Source organism: Diorhabda sublineata, chromosome 10 (assembly GCF_026230105.1).
Source record: "Diorhabda sublineata isolate icDioSubl1.1 chromosome 10, icDioSubl1.1, whole genome shotgun sequence".
NCBI lineage: Eukaryota > Metazoa > Arthropoda > Insecta > Coleoptera > Chrysomelidae > Diorhabda > Diorhabda sublineata.
Window position 1 is genome coordinate 8,032,106 of NC_079483.1, and position 27,312 is coordinate 8,059,417.

General features: G+C 29.3%; 4 protein-coding genes across 12 annotated transcripts in view; 1 reads left to right on the forward strand and 3 right to left on the reverse strand.

Annotated features, from left to right (window-relative positions):
* Positions 1-250: 250 nt before the first annotated feature.
* LOC130449384 (guanine nucleotide-binding protein subunit beta-like protein) lies at positions 251-4,961 on the reverse strand. The gene is made up of 5 exons (XM_056787169.1): positions 4,711-4,961; positions 4,389-4,597; positions 4,019-4,150; positions 1,706-1,989; positions 251-579 (listed from the first exon to the last, which is right to left on the reverse strand). Exons 1-5 carry the CDS (start codon positions 4,817-4,819, stop codon positions 360-362), a joined length of 954 nt encoding a protein of 317 aa, XP_056643147.1. The 5' UTR covers positions 4,820-4,961; the 3' UTR covers positions 251-359.
* Positions 4,962-8,356: 3,395 nt separating this feature from the next.
* On the reverse strand, positions 8,357-12,158 carry LOC130449383 (guanine nucleotide-binding protein subunit beta-like protein). Its single transcript, XM_056787168.1, has 5 exons — positions 11,933-12,158; positions 11,598-11,806; positions 10,824-10,955; positions 9,936-10,219; positions 8,357-8,628 (listed from the first exon to the last, which is right to left on the reverse strand). The coding sequence occupies exons 1-5, from the start codon at positions 12,039-12,041 to the stop codon at positions 8,409-8,411; spliced, it is 954 nt and encodes a 317-aa protein (XP_056643146.1). The 5' UTR covers positions 12,042-12,158; the 3' UTR covers positions 8,357-8,408.
* Positions 12,159-12,495: 337 nt separating this feature from the next.
* Positions 12,496-13,368, forward strand: LOC130449387 (60S ribosomal protein L34-like). Its single transcript, XM_056787180.1, has 3 exons — positions 12,496-12,564; positions 12,717-12,787; positions 13,051-13,368. Exons 2-3 carry the CDS (start codon positions 12,723-12,725, stop codon positions 13,337-13,339), a joined length of 354 nt encoding a protein of 117 aa, XP_056643158.1. The 5' UTR covers positions 12,496-12,564; positions 12,717-12,722; the 3' UTR covers positions 13,340-13,368.
* A 980-nt stretch (positions 13,369-14,348) lies between these two features.
* Positions 14,349-27,312, reverse strand: part of LOC130449385 (long-chain-fatty-acid--CoA ligase 6) — a 36,603-nt gene continuing 23,639 nt past the window's right edge. For 6 of the 9 annotated variants that reach the window (XM_056787174.1, XM_056787173.1, XM_056787178.1 and 3 more), the window contains exons 4-12: positions 23,444-23,713; positions 20,685-20,884; positions 20,417-20,617; positions 18,457-18,674; positions 18,165-18,315; positions 17,783-18,061; positions 16,889-17,032; positions 16,593-16,766; positions 14,351-16,536 (exon numbers count right to left, since the gene is read on the reverse strand). In XM_056787174.1, the coding sequence (XP_056643152.1) occupies positions 16,399-16,536; positions 16,593-16,766; positions 16,889-17,032; positions 17,783-18,061; positions 18,165-18,315; positions 18,457-18,674; positions 20,417-20,617; positions 20,685-20,884; positions 23,444-23,713 (1,775 nt within the window). In that variant the 3' untranslated portion in view covers positions 14,351-16,398. Of the gene's footprint in view, positions 16,537-16,592; positions 16,767-16,888; positions 17,033-17,782; positions 18,062-18,164; positions 18,316-18,456; positions 18,675-20,416; positions 20,618-20,684; positions 20,885-23,443; positions 23,714-27,312 lie in introns of all 9 variants that reach the window. The other 3 variants (XM_056787170.1, XM_056787171.1, XM_056787172.1) reach the window with 2 other exon arrangements.

Genomic DNA, 27,312 nt, shown 5'->3' on the forward strand with positions numbered 1-27,312 from the left:
ATCTTTGATAGCCTAAGGTGGATTACAAAATTTTATTATTCTATTGAATAAATGTTTTCTTCAAAACAATATACAGTGTGATCTAAAAATTTACTTACTAGGATTTCTTTGTAATTTTCAGTTTTGATCAATAATTACAGGGTGATTAATTGAAGAAAAGTATTTTTTTAATTAAATTTTCATCTTTTAAGCACCAATACACACCATTTGATCAAAATATATAGTAAATTTGGGGGAAATAAAAATCGAATCAATATAAAAATCAATTTATTATCATAAGATTAACAAGCTTTAGAATCTATCAAAATTAAAGTAGAAAACAATTTTTTTCAGTCTTTATTTTATAAAAAAAATTGTCTTTAAGAATTAGACATGCTCATTTGCCAAACTCTTATGATATTATCAGAATAACCTGCAAATAATGTTTGTCCATCTGTGGACCACGCCAAAGACAAACATTGGGGTGGTTCGGCTTTGGCGTTTTGTGACACGACTTCCGGTTTTACTTCCTCGATCATTTTTTTGCTTTCGATATCCCAGATTTTAATCGAAGGTCCGAAAGCAACACAGAGCCACGTTCTGAAATTAAAAGTCACAATATTCCACCTGCATTTTCTCAGTCCAATGTCAATATCTCATATTTTTGACAGTTGACGAACGAATGAAATGACAGATGTTTTACATTGTTGCCACGTTATAATTTATTCCGGTTAATCACGGAAACATTGTCTATCGTTTATTTCGAAAAAAAAATAATGAATAACAAATTACGAAATATTCGATAAACAAAAAGAATCCAAAAATTTTATACAATTGCTCAGATTTTAACATTGAAAATGTCGAATTTTGGAGCTTGAAAGTCGAAAAAAAAAGAAATTCTAATGCAATTGTTAAATCTGGCATCAGTGCAGGTCACACCTACACGGCTACCAACGTTCAAAATGTCATTGTTCTGTGAATAGTAATTTGACAGAAGTTTACATCGTTGTCATGTTGGAAATTTTGTTGACGTAAAAGAGAAGATTCTAATATTAATATACAAATCCGACAACATCGCAAATTACACCTAAGAACTTAAACAAACGTAAAAAATAAATTGCAATTCGCATTCACGTGAGAAATAATTTGACGAAACTTTACATTGTTGCCACATAGCACTCGTTTCAGGTAAAAATTGACTGTTACATTATTAAAATGCCAATACAAATATTAAATCTGACAACACTGCAATTCACACAACAAACGTAAAAAATGATTGGACAAAAATTTACATCGTTGCCACGTTGAACTCGTTTCAGTTGAAAACTATTACTTCATAAAAACAGAAATTCCAATACAAATATTAAATCTGACAACACTGCACTTCACATCCACACAACAAACGTAAAAAATCATTTGACGAAACTTTACATTGTTGCCACGGTGAACTTGTTTCAGGTAACAACTGTTACTTTATAAAAACGGAGACACCAATACAAATATTAAATCTGACAACACCGCAGTTCACATCCACAAAACAACCAACATTTAGAATTTCATTGTTCTGTGGATGATAATTTGACAGAAGTTTACATCGTTGCCACATTTCGAATCGAATTCTAGGTACAAACAATTTACTGGCAGAAATAAATAAAAAATCGTAATTATAGAAGACCCTGTATATTTGAGATTATTAAGATTATTTAAAAAAAATATATCAACATACCTGCTTGGTGAGAAACACATGGCGGTAATAACGTCAGTATGGTCGAGGGTATGTAAATGTTTACCATCGTTCAAATCCCATAACATGGCTTTGCAATCTTTACCACCGCTGGCGCATAAACTACCATCAGGCGAAACGGTTACGGTGTTCAAGTAACCGGTGTGACCGGAATGGTTGATTTTCAAACGACAGTTAGTCAAATTCCATACTTTGACTACCCTATCCCAACCGGCGGATACTATTATGGGGTTGGCGTGATTAGGGGAGAACCTTACGCACGACACCTGTAATACTTAGTCATTGAATCCGATTAAATACAAACATAACCTCTTTATTAAATAATTCCTATATTAGAATCAATTAACCTTTATAAGAAACTGTCAAAAATATTTCAATATGGCGACGTGGTACAAACAGGGTTAATACCCTCGATGAAAGTTTAATAAACTTTTCAGAGTACATTGTGAAGTTATTTTTCGTTGTATCTTCTATTTATTATATAATTAACTTTTTAATTTTCCCGTAAATTTGACTTAGTTAAATGTAAAAATCAAGTGGCAACACCGTTCACTTATATCCTGATTCAAATTTTTACAGACGTAAGCGGATTTATTTCTATAATTTTGTTATATGTTCCTTGTTTGTCTATGTTAAAAATTGACACGATGTGGTAAAACTGTCAAAAATTTCCCAGTATGGCAAACCCTTCATGAAATTATGTAGTAACTTTAAAGTACATTTTGTAGTTATTTTATCCTTTATTTTTTATTTATTAGATTATAAACATTTTTGTTCTCCCTGTAATTTCACTTAGTTGATTGCAATAATCAAACAGCAACATCATTCACTTGTACCTGATTTAAATACTGTCGTGATATAAATAACATAGCGGATTTAGCTCTATAGTTTTGTTCTATGTTTTATGTTTGTCTATGTTACAAGTTGACATAATGTGAAAAAAAGAAGAGTGAGGATATTCAGTTTTGTTTTATATGATGTGTTTGACAAGTGATAATTTCAAATTTACGTTTAATTAGATTTTTTAAGGATTTAATGAATAATGAAATTATTAAAATGCAATAATTGGTGTCATTAACCAAATGAAAGTTTTTTTGTGTCAAGATAGAAACAGATTTAATCGTAATAAAACGAAAATGTCTCGGATTTCAATTCCCAATTCAAAACTGTTTACTCCATATTGAATTAGTGATTTGGGCAAACTAATATACACGAAATTTGGCGTTTCAAGGTTATGTTTTCATTTTATATGGTTTATTGTGCTTTTAGCTGTGTTTTTTTTAAATATTTTATGCCCCTATTGTGTTCTAGTGATTTTTTAGAAGATTTTTGGTTATGTTCTCTTTCAGGTAAGTAAATAAAAACCGTTAAATCTTGTTCTTTCTATATTTTTAAATACAAAAATAAATTCGTATATCAATTTTTGATAATGACATGCCATATTCGCAGTTAATCCAAAATTTTTTGAACAAATTATGATTAATATGATTATAAACTGTTACGGAAACCAAAAAAATCGATAATAACTCATTTTGTTTATTACTATTTGAAATATTTAGTAGAAAAAATATTCATGATGTTATTAAATGAAATCATACTATAGTTGGTGAAATCAGAAAAATATCAATAAAATAGTGAAATATCCAATGAAAAAAATCGATAATAACTCATTTTGTTTATTACTATTTGAAATATTTAGTAGGAAAAATATTCATGATGATATTAAATGAAATCATACTATAGTTGGTGAAATCAGAAAAATATCAATAAAATAGTGAAATATCCAATGAAACAAAGTTACAGTTACAAGTTACAAAAAGTCACTATAATTGGAACTAATTTAAAAAATCAATAAAATAGTGAAATATTCAATGCTATAATTACAGTCAATGAAATTAAACTATAGTTGGAATTAATTAGAAAAAAATCAATAAAATACTATAGTTGAGAAAATGTCAATAAAATAGTGAAATAATCGATGAAATGATACTATAGTTGGTAAAATCAGAAAAATATCAATAAAACAGTGAAATAATTTATAAAATAATAACATATATAAGAAAAAGTTGATAAAATAGTGGAACGATCAATAAAATAGTGAAATATTTGATTAAATAAGAAAAACGTCAACAAAATAGTGAAATTATTAATAAAATGATACTACAATTGGACAAACACAAAAAGCATTCATAAAATAATGAAATATTAGAAAAATGAACAATTTTATATCATGAAAAATGAACAATTTTATATCATTTGAATTTTGAATTACGAAATTATAGAAATGTTACTCACCCAATCGGCATGTCCATCATCTTGTATCGTATATTTGCACTCTGCTAACGTATTCCATAATTTAATGGTCTTATCTCTCGAACCGGACACTATTTGACGGTTATCAGCGGAAAAAGCAATACTCAACACATCCTGTAATGAAACAATACAAAATGTAACAAAAATAAATAAATCCATACCTAATAACAAACTTTCTATCAAACTCACAAATTTACGTACTCACTGAATATAATTTTCCGACGAAGATCGAATTTAAAAAAAAATAAACAAACAATCTTCTAGATGTTTCAAAATTGCGGATTAGTAGCTATTTAAACCGATATATTTTCCAAACAAAACGAATTTTGAGGTTAAATACAAATTTACTTACCTTCTTATGATCCTCGAATCTCCTTATAGTTTTTCCCGCAACTAAATCCCATAAACGAAGTGTTTTATCCCAAGAACCAGAAAGAGCGAAATTTCCATCTTTGGAAAGTACAACGTCGGAAATGAAATGAGAATGACCGTACAAACGTTTTTGGGGTACGCCATATTGTGTATCGTCACGTGTCAATTTCCATATAATTATAGATTTGTCTATAGGAAAATTTTTGTGGTGTAAATAATTTGATACAATAAATAGATAAATATTTACGGGAGCAATTTTTGGATTCGATTTACTAATAATAATAATAAAAAACGTTATGTACCTCTTGATGCTGATATTATCATATCGGGAAATTTGGGATTTGTTGCTATCTGCGTTACCCATCCATTGTGACCCAAAAGGGTACCTCTGAGTTGCAAAGTTTCGCTCATATTTTTTTATGTCGATATTATACTTCTACTTTATACCATTAGATAAAAAAATTAAAAATAAAATGCCTTGTTTATTGCTTATCTCAGCAAATGTGTACAAGCGATATGAGAAATGTTTCATGGTCAAGTACGTTCCGGATATATTGTTTCCTATAATGTTTATAATTTCGTTATAAATATACGAAATATTTTATAAGAATTTGATTTTCAAACTCATTGGTTTAAAGTATTTCCAAATTTATACGTATTTATAAGAATTATTTATAAATACTGATTTTATCTATGGTTTAATCGTAGTAATTTTTTGAAATAAAAATAACATTTGAGCTGTTTTCAAACTAGATTTAATATTATTTTAAGTTGGCAATTTTGTTGATTAGATGAAAATCGGTTTTACACAGCACTTTTGACATATTCGAATAAAATAACAATTTCTGCGAAATAATTATATACATATATATTTGTTAATGTTTATTTAACTTTATTTTTTTCGAAAATAAATTTCTAGAATGTATAACTTCATTGTTTGTTTTTTATCCTTTTACTCTATCTAGTAACTTTTTAGTGATTTCTAGTGTTGTAATTAAGGTTTTTTTAAGCAAAGGAATTACGTCCAGAATGTTATATTGGTAACACTGCTATATGCCAAACTGTCAATTTAATTATCATTTACGAAGTTGAATAATTCAAAATATCCAATTATTTTATAAAAGTTAAAGAGACGTGAGTTTATAAATTTTAGATTTCGAGTTGTTTCATGGTAAAACATTACAGCGATTAGTATTCAACTAAATTATCTTACAGTGCACGATAAAAAGGTAAATACGAGTATTTGTTATTAAATCTGTAAATATTTGTGTTTTAATTATTAAAAAAGGAATGGGAACTTTTGAGATACATCTCAAAAAGTGTATAAAAGGAAAATATGATTATGAATCAAATCGGTTTCGAAGGAAATCGAATAAACGAGTGAACTGGGGGTTAAAAGAAAAAACTTACGAACAAGGTAAAAGATAATGGAAGAAACGTATAAAAGGATTTAAACGTCCATTCAACCCCTAAGAAGGCGAATATAAGAATAAATGCTGACAGATTAATAATGGAGAGGCCAATAAAGGACCTGGTGAAAAAATATGGCAAAAATAGAGAAAATGGAAGGTGAAAAGAGAGGAGAAATTGGTACAAAAGGGACTAGAAAAGATGTCGAACCAACGGAAAACCTCTTTTTTTTTATCTAAAATATTTCCGAATCTTATCAAATTATTGTAATAAGGGTAACGACCACCATTTTAACCACTTTTTGGTGTTAACTTGTAGAATCATCTACAAAGTTAGCACCAAGGTGTTGAGTTATTTTTTGAAGGAATTGGGGAAAAAGTGATAAAAACAAGTAGCTCTACATCAAGGTTTAATGGAGAAGGGGTTGGAGGGTTAATACTAAATTCTATCGACTTGAAAGACATTTGGTTGGATGTTACCTAAATAATGGATAATACTGTATATATATGATTAATTTTACAAAAATAGTTTCTTACCTTTGTTTTTTCAATTAGGAGAGTTACATCCATTTAGTAGTTCATACGAACAGATGTGAACGAAACAGCTGTAAATTTAAAACTAAAGGGTAGGTCAAATGAACTGAAACAAATTTGGAATAAACAGGAAGAAAAATATGCAAAAAATGTATTGTCGAAAAAATATTATCAAATAATTGTGTTAATTAAATCAGGGGTAAATTTCGATGAATATTTCATAAAAAATTGATACTATATGTACAAGACTCATTTAAGTGGAAATTGTGTATTTTATCTATTTAGATGGTTAAATCCAATCGGTAGATCAAATGAACCGATACGAAGTAGCTTTGAAATTATAACGGAAAATCCAACAAACAGGTACGAAAATGTAAAAAAGACATAGTAGATGTTACCCTAAAGGTATCCGTAGGGGTATCAGGGTTAATTGTATTTTACACTAAAAAAATTAGATATTGGTAATACTGTATATAAATGACTCATTTTAGTAGAAAACAGATTTTTGCTTCAATTTGTTGTGTATTTTATCCATTTAGATCATTAAATTCAATCAGTAGTTTAAATGAAGGGACACGAAACCGCTGCAAATTTAAAACGAATTAGTAATTCAAATGAATCGATATGAAGTAGCCTCAAATGTGAAATACACAAAAAAGGACAAAAAAGTTTAAAATAAAATCAAATTGTTTTGGTAGGAGTATTAGGGGTACCATTTTATCCACTTCCACAGATTATTTCAAGCATTAACCACCAAGTAGCTAGATAAGGAAAAGTATCTTCAATTTCGGTCAGAATCCGATGAAATTTCCTTTTATTTTTAATTAGATGAAAGGTTACATACTAAACTCTATCGATTCGAAAACATTTGAACGATTCTTTACTAAATAATGGGTAGTTCTGTATATAAATGACTCATTTTACTAAAAACTGTTTTTCTTCAAATTATTGTGAACTTTTTGCATTTAGATCATTAAATCCAGCCATTAGTTCAAATGAATCGACAACAGAAAAATGGTCATAGATTTAAAACGAATCAGTAGTTCAAATGAACAGTTACAAATTCGCTGTAATACAGAAGGAAAACTCAAAAAAATATGAAATAAACAAAGATAAAGATGTAAAAATGTCGATTTTGTGAGCAATTTTAATAAACTACATTAAATTATTGCGTCAGGGATATACTTGGATGAATATTTTACTAAGTACAAGACTCATTTCTTTGATATTGTTGATTTTTTTCCCTAACTTAAGATAGATGGTAGTTCGAATGAACAGACATGAAAAGGCTGAAAATTTAAAATGAAGTAGTAGTTCAAATGAGCCGCTACGAAGCGACTAAATGTGAAACTGCAAATCGAATAGACAATAAAGGGAGGGAAATGTAAAAAATATCATCAGTCATTTTGGTTAGGGTATCAGGTACCATTCTATCCACCCCCTCAGTCAAAAATCGATGAATTTTTGTATTTAAAGGTATTTTCAACTAGATGAAGGGTTACGTACTAAGCCCTATTGATTCTAAGACATTTGGATGATCCTTTACTAAATAATGGATAATACTGTATATAAACGACGCGTTCCATCAAAAAATGATTTTTGCTTCAAATTTTTCTCTACTCTTTCTAATTTAAGACAGTTTAATCCAATCGGTAGTTCGAATGAACTGATACGAAGTAGCTGCAAATTTAAAACGAATTAGTAGTTCAAATGAACCAATACGAAATAGCTGTAAAGAAACAATGAACTAGTAGTTCAAATGAAACGATACGAAGTAGCTGTAAAGAAACAATGAACTAGTAGTTCAAATGAAGCGATACGAAGTAGCTGTAAAGAAACAATGAAGTAGTAGTTCCAATGAAGCGATACGAAGTACCTGCAAATAAATAACTGAACTAATATCAAGTATCCGTAAATGAAAAACGAAAACTTAACAAAAATGGATTTATTATCACAGTTTGAACAAATTTGAGGATTTATCAAAATAAATAAAAAAAAAACTGAATCTCTCGTAGCCTTTTTATTATATATAAAAAAACTGTCCTTAAGGTAACATCTTAATGAGCAGATATGCTCACCTGCCAAACTCTAATGGTATTGTCGGAATAACCAGCGAATAAAGTTTGTCCATCCGTGGACCACGCCAAAGATAAACATTGGGGTGGTTCGGCTTTGGCGTTTTGCGACACGACTTCCGGTTTTAGTTCCTCGATCATTTCTTTGCTCTCCAAATCCCAAATTTTAATCGAAGGTCCGAACGCGGCACATAACCAATATCTGGAATTTAAATTTAGACGAATTTGTAAAACGTAAATTAGGTAATCCGTACAAAATGATATATTTTTTTAATAATCAGCCCCATATCCGCTAACCTCTCATAGATATATCAAGGGGTTAAAAGTTTATACATCATTTGAAAAGTATTCGAAAAAAAAAGTGACATATATTTTATCTTTTACCACATTTTCACTTTCACAATGCCAGGGAAGTTCCAAAAATACCTAACGAAACTAAAAGAAAACAAAAATTTTTTTTGTTTAACACAATTTTTTCTATTTCTGCAAAATAGTCTCTTTCACTTTTGCATTTTTGGAAAATCCTATGCCGCTACACCATTTTTTCAAATTCAGAAAATAACCCTAATGAGTTAAATTTGACAATAGGGTCAAAAGTCAACAAGTTTTTTGAGGTTTTAATAAGGGGTTAATACCTTGTTATACTGTTTTGATCACATAATTATCATATTTTAGAAATTCCTATATAACCATTATTTTTTCAAGTTTTTGAACAGAAAATAATTCCAATGGCGCACGGAGTAGAAATTAATCGTTTTTGATGTAATAAATGATTTGAAACCTGATATACAAATAAATCCTGTTTTGTACATATATTATCATTTTTTGTAAAAATCCTCGAATTTTTGCGTTTTTTTTTTCAAGTTTATGAACATAAAACAAACTTAAAGGTTTAAAATTGGCAAATAGAATCGAAATTTATCAATGTCGAATGTAGTAACAAATTATTTGCATACTGATATTGTTTTAGTAAAATAATTTCCATTTTTAGAAAATCCTATGCTTCTGCGCCATTTATTAAAGATCTTGAATAAATAATAACCCTAGAGGTCCAAATCTTACAGATAGGATAGAAAATTTGTAAACTGGTTTATTGTTTTCACCAATAATTTTCATGTTTTGGAAAATCCTATATTATTGCGCCATTTCCCGCGTTCCTGATCAAAAATTAACCCTACGAGGTTAAATAGGATCAAAATTCATCAGTATTTTGAAAAATCAACTTCTGCGCCGTTTTTATCAAATTTTTAAACACAAATGAACCCTATAGGATTAAATGCAGTGAATAGGGTAGAAATTCAGTTTTGGTCGTTGTAATAACGGATTTGAACCCTGATGTACTGTTTTGTATATTAGATCACATGACAACACAACTTCACTAAATACTTTCACTATTCATTACACTAACACTAAACAAAGAAAATTTCAAAAAGCTCTTTATCTTCAAGTACGTTGGGTACTTATGGAGCCTCATGGCTAAGATTGTTTAAAAAAAATATGTCAACATACCTGTTTGGTGAGAAACACAAAGCGGTTATAATATCGTTATGGTCGAGGGTATGTAAATGTTTACCATCGTTCAAATCCCATAACATGGCTTTGCAATCTTTACCACCGCTGGCGCATAAACTACCATCAGGTGAAACGGTTACGGTGTTCAAGTAACCGGTGTGACCGGAATGGTTGATTTTCAAACGACAATTAGTCAAATTCCATACTTTGACTACCCTATCCCAACCGGCGGATACTATTATGGGGTTGGCGTGATTAGGGGAGAACCTTACGCACGACACCTGTAATAATCCAATTATAAATACACTGAAAAAAGTTGTTCAATCCAATGGAATATTTATATGAAATAATTTCGATATGTTTCAATTCACAATGTAGGCTAATATATTTGTGACCAAAATCTGTGGATTATTTCAAAATTCGACAACAATTAATGAGCCAAAACATCTCTTATTGTTTTAATTCAGATTGAAGAGCAATTAACATCGATTTTTGTTAATACTCACACCCTTGAATTAAATTTTATCTCCTTCCTGGCAACAACCAACAATGCATTCGATAATATAACCAAAGTTGGTGCTTCAAAGGAAGGGATTTTTTCAATACGGATAATGGAAACAAAAATTTGATACCGAACCATGAGATTTCATACTTGACGTTACCATTTGCGCTTTCTATAGTTCCAGCATAGTTCGGACAAACCTCATATACATATATAAAACAATAAAAAGACAGAAAACAGAAGAAGATAGTACAGGAATACAAATAAAATATTTTTAAGCAAAATAAAAATTTTGGTCAAAATATGGAAGCTGCACATGGGAAAATTGAAAAAAAAAAAAAAAATTCCAAACAATTAAATACGAAAAACTATGTAAAACTTACCCAATCGGCATGCCCGTCATCTTGTATCGTATATTTGCACTCTGCTAACGTATTCCATAATTTAATGGTCTTATCTCTCGAACCCGACACTATTTGACGGTTATCAACAGAAAAAGCAACACTCAACACATCCTAAACAATAAAAATAGAAAAAAATGAATTAGATACAAAAAACTAGAACTGAATGATGTGTAATATTCCATCAAAATGTGTTAATTTTGAAATAAATCAATAAGATACAATTTAGAGGTTAGATCTCCCATGGGACATAAGAACTACTCCTACAGTTGCAATGTAAAAAGGAAATAGGAGAAAAATTTTGTTTTTAACCAACAAATTCAGTTTATAAACATGGATAATGAAATTAAAATATAATTTATAAAAAAAAAGATAAATAAATAAATAGTTTTGATGGTATATTAAACAATGATTTAAAAAAGCAAGTTTTTGTCAGGTAATGAAAAAAATGTTTTAATTCCGATTGAGGAACAAAACGAGGTAAAACATTTTGCCCGCACCCAGGAAAAAATTTAATATATTCCTACTAGACAACCAACTTGCTATTAAATACACAATTTGGCGCTTTTGAGGAAATTACAAACATTTTGTACTTACATTTAACTACGTCGAAGATAATCTTCTGACGAAGATCGAAGTTAAAAAAAAAATAAACAAAAAATCTTCTAGCTGTTGCAAATTTTAGATTAGTAATTGGATATCAAGAAAAATTACGAGAAAAAGTAATTATTGTGACGATGTATCAAACTCGCTTACCTTGGTGTGATCTTCGAACCTCCTCGTAGTTTTTCCGGCTGCCAAATCCCATAAACGGAGGGTTTTGTCCCACGAACCTGAAAGGGCGTAATTTCCATCACTAGAAAGTACAACGTCGGAAATGAAATGAGAGTGACCATGCAAACGTTTTTGGGGTACGCCATATTGTGTATCGTCACGTGTCAATTTCCATACGATTAAAGTTTTATCTGTAACAAAAAATATCACCCTTAAACGAATCAAACAATACGATTATAATTATTAAATAAATAATATATTAAAAATAAACTAAGATTATAAAGATATATGAAGAAATATGTTGAAAAATATGTTACCTCTTGATGACGATAAAATCATATCGGGATATTTAGGATTGGTTGCTATTTGTGTTACCCAACCATTATGACCCAAAAGGGTACCTTTAAGCTGCAAAGTTTCGTTCATTTCTTATTTTTTTACAAAGTTAGTCTAAGCACTCCTTCGTGTATGAACCTTCGAATGAAAAGGAAAAATTTTAGGATGCGTTTTACAGTTACCAGATTGCGCAGCTGTATAACGTATGTTCCGTGATTAAGTGCGTTCCTAAATACAACTCAATATATTTCATAAAACTAAAATATATAGAAATTATAATTCATTATTATATTTAGTATCAATTAATGATTCAAATAGTGATTTTTAATCGTTTAAATATTCCTTGCTTATAGTAATAAGTGGAATATGTCACACATAGATAAACTAAATATGTTTAAATGGTGTAATAAAATCGAAAAATACGGTGTGTTGTATTAAAAGGAAGTAACAAACACTATTTTATCATTTAATTTATATTTATAATTTTATTTTTAAATGAATAACATTGTAAAAATATGTTGGTAATACAAATAAACTGTCAAATGTCAATTACATTTGTCATCATATACACATGCGCTATTATTGTTTCTTTTCCATTTTCTAGCTCAAAGAGGTTAGTAGAAGTTAAAAATAAATCTAAAAACATCCGTTTATTTATTAGTTTAAAACAAATTGTAATATTTTTAATTGTTGGAGAAAAATGTTTACTATATATAAGTGATTATATGAAAAAGATTGTTATATTTGTTTTTGTATTTGTTTTAGAGCAAAATGGTTCAACGATTAGTGTTTAGAAGACGATTGTCTTATAACACAAAATCCAACAGAAGACGAATGTAAGTACTATTTTAATTACATAAATTCATTAATATAATAATTTATTTATTAATATTTGTAAATTTTATAATCAAATAGCTTGAGGTTATGTTTTTGTATAAATTTAAACATTGTATAAATTTCCATGATGATTTTTTGGCTAGAGTACTGAAAAAACTTATTGACGACAACAAATTCGTTCGTTAATCTCTGATATTAACAACAAAATATTCCCAAATTCATTTTTTCTCATATAACATTGTAACAAAACGCTTATTTATAGTGTACGAACTCCTGGTGGTAAATTAGTATATCAGTACCTTAAAAAACCGAAAAAGATCCCAAGATGCGGTCAATGTAAAGATAAACTACGGGGTATCCTCCCTGCAAGACCACAAGAAAGATCCAGGTTATGTAGGAGGAAGAAAACCGTAAAAAGGGCTTACGGTGGAGTGTTGTGTCATAAGTGCGTCAAAGAAAAGATCGTCAGAGCTTTTCTTATCGAAGAACAAAAAATCGTGGTTAAAGTTCTTAAAGCACAACAAGCTGTAACTAAAGCCCCTAAAAAATAGATCCTAATAAATGTTTGATTTATACGTTATTTTTATTTATTTATTTCTCATTTTCCTTTATTATATTAAAAAAAAATGGTTCTGTATAAAGATATCAGTAGGAAAATTGAATTTCATAAGTTAAAACTTGATTATGAGTTAGGGAAAAACCTTTAATAACACTGGCAAAGTTGTAAACAAGAATCATACAATCATCACAGATCTAGAGTGAGCATTAAATGTGAATTTAGTAGGGATACGATTTGACCATAGAGTTTGATAGGAAAAGCGACATATCAGTGTAATTTGAAGAGAAAAAACTCGTTATCTCCCTCTGCTCGCCAATAAATTCTAAATTTTTTATTTTCTTTTGCTATTCCTACCACTTGTAACTTCGACGTAATTTCAGTCATTTGAATAAACTTCAATATCTATCACTATTAATTCTATGGTTTCAACGCCCATCTCTATACATGAAGTTAGTTACAAGTAATTACACGTAGTTAAAAGCAGGTTACAAGAAGATATGTTTATTATATTAAATGTTATATTATTTCAAATAAAAGTGAAAATATTTATTTTATTAAAAATTATACACAATTTGAGTTCTAGAATTAATAACTACTATTCTAGAGTAGTAGATCTATGAGTGACATCTGACAGTTGGATCTGTTAGTTTGAAATTTATATATACGTTTATGTTCACAAATCATATTTATTCGATTCATTATTGGTTCCTATTTGCTCTAGCGATTATCAGGTGTTTCTTAAGTTGCTTTAAAATAATACCTAACCTCATCTACATCTACCCTCCTTAGGTTTCCTTTTTTTTTTCATATACATTAATGACAAGTAGATATAACACTCTATAGGTGAACATTCCTGTGGTCTTGTGATCAACTGGGTTTATAATGTTGCCGTATTTACGAATAGTTTTTCAATATTATTAGTTTCAAAATTCGATAAACTCATTTTTTAATTATGTTTCTATTTCTATTGTCAATTTTAAATAATAATTTGTTTAAAAACATATTTTTTTATATATATCAAATAAAATCATCATTGTAGAAGATAAGAAATTTTTTACATTTGGAGTAATTTTTCCCTATAATTTCTACAGACAGATAAAGCCGGCAAACACGCATTTATACGAACTAGACTATGGTCTTTGTCGAGAGTAATGACCAGCTACGTAAATTATATAAAAATAAATGTCGTTTAGTTAATTCACAATAAAAACTAGGTTATAAAACGTTTTTGGCACTAGTAGTGTATAAAAAAAGAAGATAATGTTTTTTTACGAATGTAATATGTTTTGAACACAATTATAATGACTGGTAAGATTTTAATTTACATACAGCGACGTTGCCGGTTTTCCAAAACTCTCATAACATACTTTATTATTCTAATTGGAATGGTATGTGTCAATAAAACGAAATAACTAATTGAACAATAAGTTTTTACTTTTTTTTCAGGTGTAACATATTGTCTTACAAAATAAACTATTATTAACAATATTTAAGTTCTTGTACTAACTAAGTATTTTGCTTTAGGTCTTCTTGTATTGTAAAATATTAAAAAATTATTTCACGTCCTTTTACGAGAGAAACTACTGAAGGTTTAAGGACGCAAGTATTCTATTTTATACCCAAACTGAAATTATGTATTCTAATACTAAATAAATTTTTTATTTATAGTGTGATTCATTATTTATAAGCATCTTGTGGATTGAACTATAGTCATTCATTAGTGATTGATAAAAAAACTAGTATAAAATATATTTTTCTAAATACTTCATCTGTTTACCATAGGTTTTCTACACAAAATTCACATTAGACACATTTTGTTCATCTTTAATTAAACCAAAATATGTTATTACGGTCCTGGCTAGAAATTTGTTGACATATGCAACTGAAAGTTATGTTAAGTTTACATACATCAACTTGAAAAAAAAAGTTGAAATAGTAATATAAGAGGTGATATTTTACAGTGTCTTATCCAATATTAATTTTAGAAAAACCTGCAAAAAATTTCCTTCCACTTCTTTTTGGTGATATAAAGTTATTAGAATACTCAAAAAATTTGATTCAGTGATTTAAATAACATCCTGTATACATAAAAGTAATATGGATATTGTAATAAAAAGCAAGTTATGATCTATTACAGCTAAATTTACTGTTTAACTGGTCTCTTTCAATTATTGCTATTGAAATTATTTTACATAATCAAAAATTATTTATTTCGATATTTTTTTTGTAATCACATTTATATATGTTATTATAACGATTTATCTTTTATGAGATCAGAATCCATACGATTTTTTTTTCAAAATTCATACTTAAGTGACAAAAAAAATCATTTTTAATTTATTGGAAACAATATATATGAAACATCAGCTAGAATGACATAATATCTTCCTGATCCGCTTAACTCCTTCCTCAACATTTTCTTGTCAATTTGATCAAGTCCCTATCCTACTATTTCGTATATAAACAAGAAAAATGTTATATTTCACAATTTAGATAAATTAAAATTGTTTTTATTTATTATTTCCAATTATTATCAACTAAAATGAATAAAATATAATGTCGAGTAATGTTCTAATTCATATACGTGAAATTGAACGTCACAAAATTTGTTATGTAGTCGGAAATTACGTCACAACATCCATCTCTTGTCATCTCCACTAAAAGTGTTGTGTGTGTAAACTAACAGGTAGTTGCTCTATGTGAATTTTTTGATTATTTAAACTATTAAAATAATATCGATATTTTTAAAAAAAAGTTCTTTTAAATATTTATAGTGATAATGTATAGTTTGTGGTTATTTTAGTGATAGTGTTCCAAGTGTAAACCTGATTTCTAGTGGTAAGTTATTTTAATTATTATAAATTATCCGCCATCTTTCTGTCAAACATTTCGCGTGGATTCCGTCTACAACATTTTGGAATATTATAAAACAAATTACAAATTCAAGAAATAAATTTCGTAAACGTTATTTTTTTTGTATAAAACTTCGGAAAAAATCACGTGCTTAATATAATTCTACGGCTACAAGGATTTATCTTAAAGAAAAAAAATCTACGTTAGTCTGCTGTACATATCGTCTAATTGGGGCTTAAAGTAAGCTTTCAATTGCGGACGTTTCGACTTCATAGTCGGTGTTAGTAAACCATTTTGAATACTAAAGTTGTCGGGGTGAAGATAAATATCCTTAACCTATAAAAATATATTTATATAAATTTGCGAAAATAGATTATTTAATATATATTTACTTGTTCGAAGGATTTTAATCCTGCTTCTTTGCCCCACGTTATCATGTCGTCTAAAATCAATTGTTTGACTTCGGGATTATTGCATAGTATACTGAGTGTTCCGGGAATGCCGTTCTCGTGAGCCCAACATTTAATTACGTCTACGTCCGGTACTACGATCCCCACTATACACGACTATAAAAAAATATCGATAAATAAATAACGTTAGCGCCATCTCTACCTTCAATTCGAAATCTTCAATTATCTTATGTTGTAGAAATGGGAGTGTCTACTTGTACATATGTCAATAAACTTACTTTTAATGATTCTCCATATATGTAAACTTGACTAACGTATTGCGAACGAATGTAAATATTTTCAATTTTTTCTGGTACTATATATTCTCCTTGCGATAATTTGAAAATATGTTTTCTTCTGTCGATTATTTTCAACGTTCCATTCTAGAAAATAAAAATTACGATACGAATTAAGAAATTAAATTATTTGAATTAAATTGAAGTGTAGACATCACTTTTGATATATGATTCGTTATATACGAGGGGATATCAACAATATGTAAAATTAAAAAAAAATTAATTAATGATTTAATAACAAATATTAGAGAATTTTTATGTACAACGAAGTTAAAAAAATTGTATGTACTGTTAAATTTGATTCGATTGTATAGCGTCGTCGTTAATAGTGGACGTGACGTTGCCAAATCTTCAATAATTTCCCTCACTTTTGATATATGGTTCGTTATATACGAGGGGATATCAACAATATGTAAAATTTAAAAAAAAAATTATTTAATGATTTAATAACAAATATCAGGAAATTTTTATATACAGGGTAGTTAGTTAGTTAGTAGTGAACGTGACGTTGCCACATCTTCAATAGTTTCCTTCACTTTTGATATATGATTTGTTATATACGAGGGGATATCAACAAAATATAGATTTGTTCAAAAAACCCTCAATTGATGATTTGATAACAAATACTAGGGAATTTCTATATACAGGGTAGTTAAAAAAATGTACTGTTGAATTTGATTCGATTATATATCATCAATGTTAAATTGAACGCGCTGTAGCCAGATTTACAATAATTTCGATGACTTCCTATATATGATTCGGTGTATACGAGGGAAAATCAATAATTTTAGGTATTTCGATTGAAATGCTAGTGTCATATATGGTAATTAAACTTACCGGTAACCACATTCCTATATCTCCGGTATGGTGCCATCCGGCTTCGTCTATAACTTCTTCTGTTTTTTCGGGATCTTTGTAATAACCTTGAAAAACGTTAGTGCCTTTAACGCAAACTTCGCCTTGATTATTACGCGACCAATACTCCATTTCGGGTACGTCTACTAATTTGACGCAGCAACAAGCTACAGGCGGTCCCACGTGACCCGGCGTATGATCTCCTTGAATTGTTAAAGTGATCGGAGCCGTACATTCCGTCTGACCGTAACCTTCAACCACCTATTAACGTAAAATAAAACCAAATACCAGTTTTTAGAGACCTTTAATTCATAAACGAAAACGAAATTTCACAAATTTACGTTAAATTTGATCATTAACTCACCACGCAACCTAAGGCACATCTAACAAACGAAAGAACGTTCTCGGCTAACGGGGCTGATCCGACTAACATCAACCTCAAGTGACCCCCCATGCCCTCTTGAACCTTCCGGAACACTAACATGTCCCAAAAACTGTTCTTCCTCACCACACCCCTATAATAATATACAATAATATCAAAAAATAAAACAAACAAAAACGGAAATTAATCAGTTACATTATCGGTAAAACAAAAATAGTCGAATTAAAACTATACATATACACTAATAATTATAACAAAAAATGTCGTAACGAACCTTTTTAGTTCTTTTTCTTTGGCGCTGAGTGCCATATTGAATAGAGCCTTTTTGACGCAACTGGAATTAATATCGGCTTGTACTTTATCGTATATTCTGTTTAATAATCTCGGAACTGCGGGTGTTACCGTCGGCTTTAAGGCTTTCATGTCGTCAGATAATCTCCTGATGTCGCCTAGATAGAAACCGACAGCTCCTCCGACGCAATACATGGCGTTCTATAAATATATATATATATATATATATATAACAAAAAACAGACGAAGATAAAGATACCTCAACAAAGATAATCGTAGAAATAAAGATAATTACGATGATGATAAAGATAACGACAAAGATAAAGATAGAAATAAAGATAACGATAAAGATAAAAATAGAAATAAAGATAATTACGATGACGATGAAGATAACGACAAAGATAATCATAGAAATAAAGATAACGATAAAGATAAAAATAGAAATAAAGATAATTTTGGTGACGATGAAGATAACGACAAAGATAAAGATAGAAATATAAATAACGATAAAGATAAGAAAAGAAATACAGATCATTGCGATGACGTTGAAGATAACGACAAAGATAATAACAGAAATAAAGATAACGATAAAGATAAAAATAGAAATAAAGATAACTACGATGATGATAAAGATAACGACAAAGATAAAGATAGAAATATAAATAACGATAAAGATAATTGCGATGACGATGAAGATAACGACAAAAATAATCATAGAAATAAAGATAAAAACAGAAATAAAGATAATTACGATGACGATGAAAATGACGACAAAGATAAAAATAGAAATATAGATAACGATAAAGATAATTATAGAGAAAAAGATACATAAAACGATAATGATAATATGAAGATATATAAAACTATGAAAATAAAGATAGCGATAAAGATAAAGATAAGGGCGAAGGTAAAGAAAGAAATAGAGATAACGATAGAGATATTTATAAACAAAGTTATACACAAAATGGTAAAGATCTAGGTAGTAGTAAAGAACGATAACGGAAGAGATAAATAAAAATAACGATAATTGAAGAGAAACGTACATAAAACGATAAAGATATTTGTAGAGATATAGATAACGATAAAGATAATGATATGGATAAAGATAACGATAAAGTTGAACATAAAGATAATGATACTCATGAAGATAATGTCTTTTAAAGATCGGCGATTTAATAAATTCATTATTTTTCAAAATTTTTGATAATATTTTTATTCCAAGACAATTAATAGAGAAAATATGATTTTTCATCCAGATTTTATCATCAGTATATTAAAAGTCGAAGGATATAAGGATTTTGCTTCATTCATGAAAAAGATAACAACATAAATAACGATAAAGATACTGACAGAGATATAGATAATGATACAGATGATGACAAAAATAATGATGGAAATATAGATAATGATGAAGATGATAGTACATGTGCTGATAAAGATAATGATAGAAATATAGATAACGACAAAGATAATGATAAAGACGATAGTACATGCGCCGATAAAGATACTGACGGAGATATAGATAACTGATAACGGCAAAGATAACGATAAATATAATAAAAATAAAGGTGATAGTTCATTTACTGATAAAGATAATGTCACAGATAATGCTAATGATACATGTAACGATAAAGATACTGATAGAGATATAGATAATGATATAAATAAATATAGTGATACATGCGAGGATAAAGATACTGTTAGAGATATAGATATCGATAAGATATAAATAATGATAGAGATAACGATAAAGATAATGATAGAAATAACGATAAAGATAATGATGTAGATATAGGAAACGATAAAGATAATGATGTAGATATAGATAACGATAAAGGAATTCAATTATTTTGTAAGTTGCAATGTTCCAAACGATTTTAATTGGATTTTTGTGTATTTTTTTGCAAGTTTTTGTGAGTAGATCGAAACGTATCCGTACTTACCTCACAGCATCTTTCCAACATATGCGCCAAAGGCAAAAACGATATCAAAATATCGGTATTTTTCAATTTATGATCTCCGAATTGTAAAATGACGGCGCTCATAGATGCCACTATATTTTCGTGGGTCAACATAACCCCTTTCGGGTTCCCCGTCGTTCCGCTCGTGTAACAAATGGTCGCTAGATCCGAGGGCTTCGGAGGCTGAAAAAATAAATAACAAACAATTTAACCCGTATGAAATATTTTGAAGACTCGGTATGATACTCACAACTTCTGGATGATTTGTTTTCGCTCCCAAATCTTCGACGTCGTTGAATTTGATTATTTCCACTCCCCGATTTTTGGCCCGTTGCTTCGTAGCGGCCCTTACGTCTCTCATTACGATCAATTTTTTTAGACAATTCGGCGATCTTTCTAATAGAAGATTGCATTTAGCGTCGTCATCACAAATAACAGTTGAAATTTCAGCTGGAAAACAAACGGTACTTCTTATATTTGAAATGGGCTTAAAAATATCATTAAAGCACAATCTTCAGAAACATTGTAAACTTGTGAATAAAGTGCAGATAATCGTCAATAACATTGCAAACTTGTAAATAAAGTGCAGATAATCGTCAGAAACATTATAAACTTGTTAATAAAGTGCAGATAATCGTCAAAAACATCGAACATTTTTATAAAAAGTGCCGATAATGGTCCCAAACTTTTTAAAATTCTAGATATGTGGAGATAATAGTCAGAAACATTGTGATCATGTAATTAAATTGCAGATAATTATAAGAAACATTGTAAAGCTATATGGAAAGTGTAAATAATCGTCAGAATCGCCGGCAAACGTTATAGAAAGTGTAGATAATCGCCATAAGCATTGTGAAGTTATATTTAAAGTGTAGATAATCGTGAAATACATTTTGACTTATAAATAAAGTGCAGATAGTCGTCAGAAACATTGTAAACTTGTGAATAAAGTGCAGATACTCGTCAGAAACATTGCAAACTTGTGAATAAAGTGCAGATAATCGTCAGAAACATTGTAAAGCTATATGGAAAGTGTAAATAATCGTCAGAAACTTTGCAAACTTGTAAATAAAGTGCAAATAATCCTCAGAAACATTGTAAACTTGTGAATAAAGTGCAGATGATCATCAGAAACATTGTAAACTTGTAAATAAAGTGCAGATAATCGTCACACATTGTAAACTTGTGAATAAAGTGCAGATAATCGTCAGAAACATTGTAAACTTGTGAATAAAGTGCAGATAATCGTCAGTAACATTGTAAACTTGTGAATAAAGTGCAGATAATCGTCAGAAACATTGTAAACTTGTGAATAAAGTGCAGATGATCATCAGAAACATTGTAAACTTGTAACTAAAATGCAGATAATCGTCAGAAACATAGCAAACTTGTTAATAAAGTGAAGATAATCCTCAAAGATATTGTAAACTTGTAAATAAAGTGCAGATAATCGTGAAAAACATTGTAAACTTGTGAATAAAGTGCAGATAATCGTCAGACACATTGTAAACTTTTGAATAAAGTGCAGATAATCGTTAGAAACATTATAAACTTGTGAATAAAGTGTTGATAATCCTCAGAAACATTGTAAACTTGTGAATAAAGTGAAGATAATCCTCAAAGATATTGTAAACTTGTAAATAAAGAGCAGATAATCGTTAGAAACATTGTAAACTTGTGAATAAAGTGCAGATAATCCTCAGAAACATTGTAAACTTGTCAATAAAGTGCATATAATCGTGAAAAACATTGTAAACTTGTGAATAAAGTGCAGATAATCGTCAGAAACATTGTAAACTTGTGAATAAAGTGAAGATAATCCTCAAAGATATTGTAAACTTGTAAATAAAGTGCAGATAATCGTTAGAAACATTGTAAACTTGTGAATAAAGTGCAGATAATCCTCAGAAACATTATAAACTTGTCAATAAAATGCAGATAATCGTGAAAAACATTGTAAACTTGTGAATAAAGTGCAGATAATCGTCAGAAACATTGTAAACTTGTGAATAAAGTGCAGATAATCGTCAGAAACATTGTAAATTTGTCAATAAAGTGCAGATAATCGTGAAAAACATTGTAAACTTGTGAATAAAGTACAGATAATCGTCAGAAACATTGTAAATTTGTAAATAAAGTGCAGATAATCATCAGAAACATTGTAAACTTGTGAATAAAGTGCAGATAATCCTCAGAAACATTGTAAACTTGTGAATAAAGTGCAGATAATCGTGAAAAACATTGTAAACTTGTGAATAAAGTGCAGATAATCCTCAGAAACATTATAAACTTGTCAATAAAGTGCATATAATCGTGAAAAACATTGTAAACTTGTGAATAAAGTGCAGATAATCCTCAGAAACATTATAAACTTGTCAATAAAGTGCAGATAATCGTGAAAAACATTGTAAACTTGTGAATAAAGTGCAGATAATCCTCAGAAACATTATAAACTTGTCAATAAAGTGCAGATAATCGTGAAAAACATTGTAAACTTGTGAATAAAGTGCAGATAATCCTCAGAAACATTATAAACTTGTCAATAAAGTGCAGATAATCGTGAAAAACATTGTAAACTTGTGAATAAAGTGCAGAAAATCCTCAGAAACATTATAAACTTGTCAATAAAGTGCAGATAATCGTCAGAAACATTGTAAACTTGTGAATAAAGTGCAGATAATCCTCAGAAACATTGTAAACTTGTCAATAAAGTGCAGATAATCGTTAGAAACATTGTAAACTTGTGAATAAAGTGCAGATAATCCTCAGAAACATTGTAAACCTGTCAATAAAGTGCAGATAATCGTCAGAAACATTGTAAATTTGTAAATAAAGTGCAAATAATCGTCAGAAACACTATAAACTTGTGAATAAAGTGCAAATAATCGTCAGAAACATTGTAAACTTGTGCATAAAGTGCAGATTATCGTCAGAAACATTGTGAAACTCTATGGTAAATTGGAAGAATTGTTAGAACCAAAGTTTTTTTTCACATTCATCAAAATTTACCTTGTTTGATTATGAAAGCGCAAGCCTCCGGACCTAAAGTATCATACAGCGGTACTAATACCATGCTATAACAGTACACAGCTTGCTCGGTTAATATCCATTCTGGTGAATTTTGTGAATATATGCCTATGATGGTACTTTGCCCCGGCGGTAAACCACTTGCCACCAAACCGGAACCGAAATTTTTCGCTCTCAGCAAAGCTTCATTGTAATTAACCCATTGATATGGCTTGGTATACGATTCTCTCCAACCCAAACACGGACCGTTATCTGAAATCGAAAAAAAAAAAATAAAAAAATTACCCAAGAACATGTTTTTACTCATATCTAATTTGGCAACGCCGTAATTTGGTATAAAAATGACTAGTTTACGTGATTACATCGCCAAATAACGAAAAATATATTAAATGCGATGTTGCCAACGCTAAATAAAAGTAAATCGGAAAATTCGTCGAAACACATTGTTATAAAAGTTGTTTTATCTACAGCTTCGGTGAAATAAAAGATAAAGATAATTATGACGATAAAACCGCAATAAAAATAATTTTATTTATTGCTCAGGAGTCGGCCAGATGTTCAAATTGTGCCCCTCAATATTTTTAATTATGTTAAGAAAAGTTATCGAATTTTATGTCGAAAATGTGTATGAAAAACGATAGTGATAGTTAAATTATTCTATAAAATTATAAAGAGATCAAAGATAAAAGTATTAGTAGGGCAAAATATGAATAAATTTGAGATAATTTTTTTGAACGTTAAAATAAGGCGTGGAAAAAAGTTTAAAACACTAATTAAACTAGAAAATTAGATGGAAAGTGCAGATTATCGTCAGAAATGTATAAAACTGTATAGAAAGAGCATTAATCGACGAGGAGCGTTGCAAAACTTAATACAGATGATTTCCATAAATTCTACAGTGAAGATTATCGCCTAAAACGTTTTAAAACTGTCTAGAAAGTGCAGATAATCGTCAATACATTTTAAAGATGTATAGATAAAGCAGAAAATCAACGAGGAGCGTTGCAAAACTTAATACAGATGATTTCCATAAATTCTACAGTGAAGATTATCGCCTAAAACGTTCTAAAACTGTCTAGAAAGTGCAGATAATCGTCAATACATTTTAAAGATGTATAGATAAAGCAGAAAATCAACGAGGAGCGTTGCAAAACTTAATACAGATGATTTCCATAAATTCTACAGTGAAGATTATCGCCTAAAACGTTTTAAAACTGTCTAGAAAGTGCAGATAATCGTCAATACATTTTAAAGATGTATAGATAAAGCAGAAAATCAACGAGGAGCGTTGCAAAACTTAATACAGATGATTTCCATAAATTCTACAGTGAAGATTATCGCCTAAAACGTTTTAAAACTGTCTAGAAAGTGCAGATAATCGTCAATACATTTTAAAGATGTATAGATAAAGCAGAAAATCAACGAGGAGCGTTGCAAAACTTAATACAGATGATTTCCATAAATTCTACAGTGAAGATTATCGCCTAAAACGTTTTAAAACTGTCTAGAAAGTGCAGATAATCGTCAATACATTTTAAAGATGTATAGATAAAGCAGAAAATCAACGAGGAGCGTTGCAAAACTTAATACAGATGATTTCCATAAATTCTACAGTGAAGATTATCGCCTAAAACGTTTTAAAACTGTCTAGAAAGTGCAGATAATCGTCAATACATTTTAAAGATGTATAGATAAAGCAGAAAATCAACGAGGAGCGTTGCAAAACTTAATACAGATGATTTCCATAAATTCTACAGTGAAGATTATCGCCTAAAACGTTTTAAAACTGTCTAGAAAGTGCAGATAATCGTCAATACATTTTAAAGATGTATAGATAAAGCAGAAAATCAACGAGGAGCGTTGCAAAACTTAATACAGATGATTTCCATAAATTCTACAGTGAAGATTATCGCCTAAAACGTTCTAAAACTGTCTAGAAAGTGCAGATAATCGTCAATACATTTTAAAGATGTATAGATAAAGCAGAAAATCAACGAGGAGCGTTGCAAAACTTAATACAGATGATTTGTGCATTGTAAAATTGCTTTGAAAGTACAGATGATTTCCAGAAATTTTAAAGTGAAGGTTATCGCAGAAAACATTGTAGAACTATCTACAAAGTGCAGATAATCGTCAATACGTTGTAAAACTGTATAGAAATAGCATATAATCATCTAGGACCATTCTTAAACTGTTATTTTACATAAATTTCATATAAAGTGAAGATAATCGTTAAAAATGTTGTAAAACGTTTTGATAAGTGCATATAATAGCCTTAAACATTGTAGAACATCTTAGAAACTGCAGATAATCGTCTTAAACTTAATAGAAAGTGAAGATAATCGTCCTAAGAATTGTGAATTCTATAAAAAGTGCGTATAATCGTCAAAAATATTGTAAAACCTTGTGAGTAGTTCATATAATCTTCTTAAACATTGTAGAAAGTGCAGATAATCGTCCTAAGAATTGTGAAATTCTATAGAAAGTGCAGACAATCAGTGAAAGAGTTGTGAAACGTTATGAAAAGTGCAGATAATCGTTTTGATTATAGTATAACTTTATAGAAAGTGCAGATAATCGTCTAAGACTTCATATAAAGTCCATATAATCGTCCTAAGAATTGTGAAATTCAATATAAAGTTAAGATAATTGTCAAAAATGTTGTAAAACGATATTAGTAGTGTAGATAATTATCTTAAACATTGTAGAACTTCAAAGAATGTGCAGATAATCGTCTCAAACATTGTTGAACTTCATAGAAAGTGCAGATAATCGTCCTAAGAATGTTAATATTCAATATAAAGTACAGATAATATTCAAAAATGTTATAAAATGTTATGAGAAGTACAGATAATCGTCTTAAACATTGTAGAACTTCATAGAAACCTCAGATAATCGTTCTAAGAATTGTAGATCTTCATAAAAAGTGCAGATAATCGTCCTAAGAATTGTAAGATTCAATATAAAGTGCCGATAATCCTCAAAAATGTTATAAAATGTTATGAGAAGTGCAGATAATCGTCCTCAACATTGTAGAACTTCAAAGAAACTGCAGATAATCGTCCTAAGAATTGTAGAACTTCATAAAAAGTGCAGATAATCGTTCTAAGAATTGTAAGATTCAATATAAAGTGCAGATAATTGTCAAAAATGTTGTAAAACGTTATGAGAAGTGCAGATAATCGTCTTAATCATTGTATAACTTAAAAAAAAGTGCAGATAATCGTCGAAAATGTTATAAAACTGTATAGAAAATACTATTTAAATTATAAAATTCTACGAAAAGGGCAGATAATAATTCGAAAGCTATTTAAACTTCAAAAAAACAGTTTATAATCCCGAAAAACATTATAATATCGTAAAAGTAAAACCAATTAAAGTCGTAACAATAAAATTAATCACTAATTCGATGATTTAAGAGAATTTAAGCGATTTCCAATACGCAGTAGTTGACACTTCAGTATAGGCGCCAAACATCTCACGTTATACGTAACGTTTAGATGAACTCGACGGTAAAATTTTAAGTGACATCTTTCCAAATGAAATTCAGTTTAAAAATATCGGATCGTGCGCTCCCCAACGTCCTCTAATAATTTGTAAACACACTCGAGCTTCTTGTGACGAAATAATGACCTAGACATTTTAATGTTAATCTATTTTATATTTAAAGTAGCGAGATTTTTCCTTACTTTCCTATGGGATAACATAAAAATTATAAAAAACGGGATTTTTCAGCATTTTTTTATTAAATTCGTCCACGCGAGTTATTAAAATTCGATCGTACCTCGTATATATACATAGTTGTCGTATACTACGTTAAGCCAAAATTATTTTCTAATGATTAATCACGA

Excerpts from the sequence above, each read along its gene's own strand:
- LOC130449387 (XM_056787180.1), top strand. The coding sequence starts at position 12,723 with ATGGTTCAACGATTAGTGTTTAGAAGACGATTGTCTTATAACACAAAA. Across the intron at positions 12,788-13,050 it reads AAATCCAACAGAAGACGAAT|TGTACGAACTCCTGGTGGTA; the intron begins GTAAGTACTATT and ends GCTTATTTATAG.
- LOC130449384 (XM_056787169.1), bottom strand. The coding sequence starts at position 4,819 with ATGAGCGAAACTTTGCAACTCAGAGGTACCCTTTTGGGTCACAATGGA. Across the intron at positions 4,598-4,710 it reads GATAATATCAGCATCAAGAG|ACAAATCTATAATTATATGG; the intron begins GTACATAACGTT and ends ATTTTCCTATAG. Across the intron at positions 1,990-4,018 it reads ATGATGGACATGCCGATTGG|GTGTCGTGCGTAAGGTTCTC; the intron begins GTGAGTAACATT and ends TAAGTATTACAG.
- LOC130449383 (XM_056787168.1), bottom strand. The coding sequence starts at position 12,041 with ATGAACGAAACTTTGCAGCTTAAAGGTACCCTTTTGGGTCATAATGGT. Across the intron at positions 10,220-10,823 it reads ATGACGGGCATGCCGATTGG|GTGTCGTGCGTAAGGTTCTC; the intron begins GTAAGTTTTACA and ends GGATTATTACAG. Across the intron at positions 8,629-9,935 it reads TTGTGTTTCTCACCAAACAG|ATATTGGTTATGTGCCGCGT; the intron begins GTATGTTGACAT and ends TTTAAATTCCAG.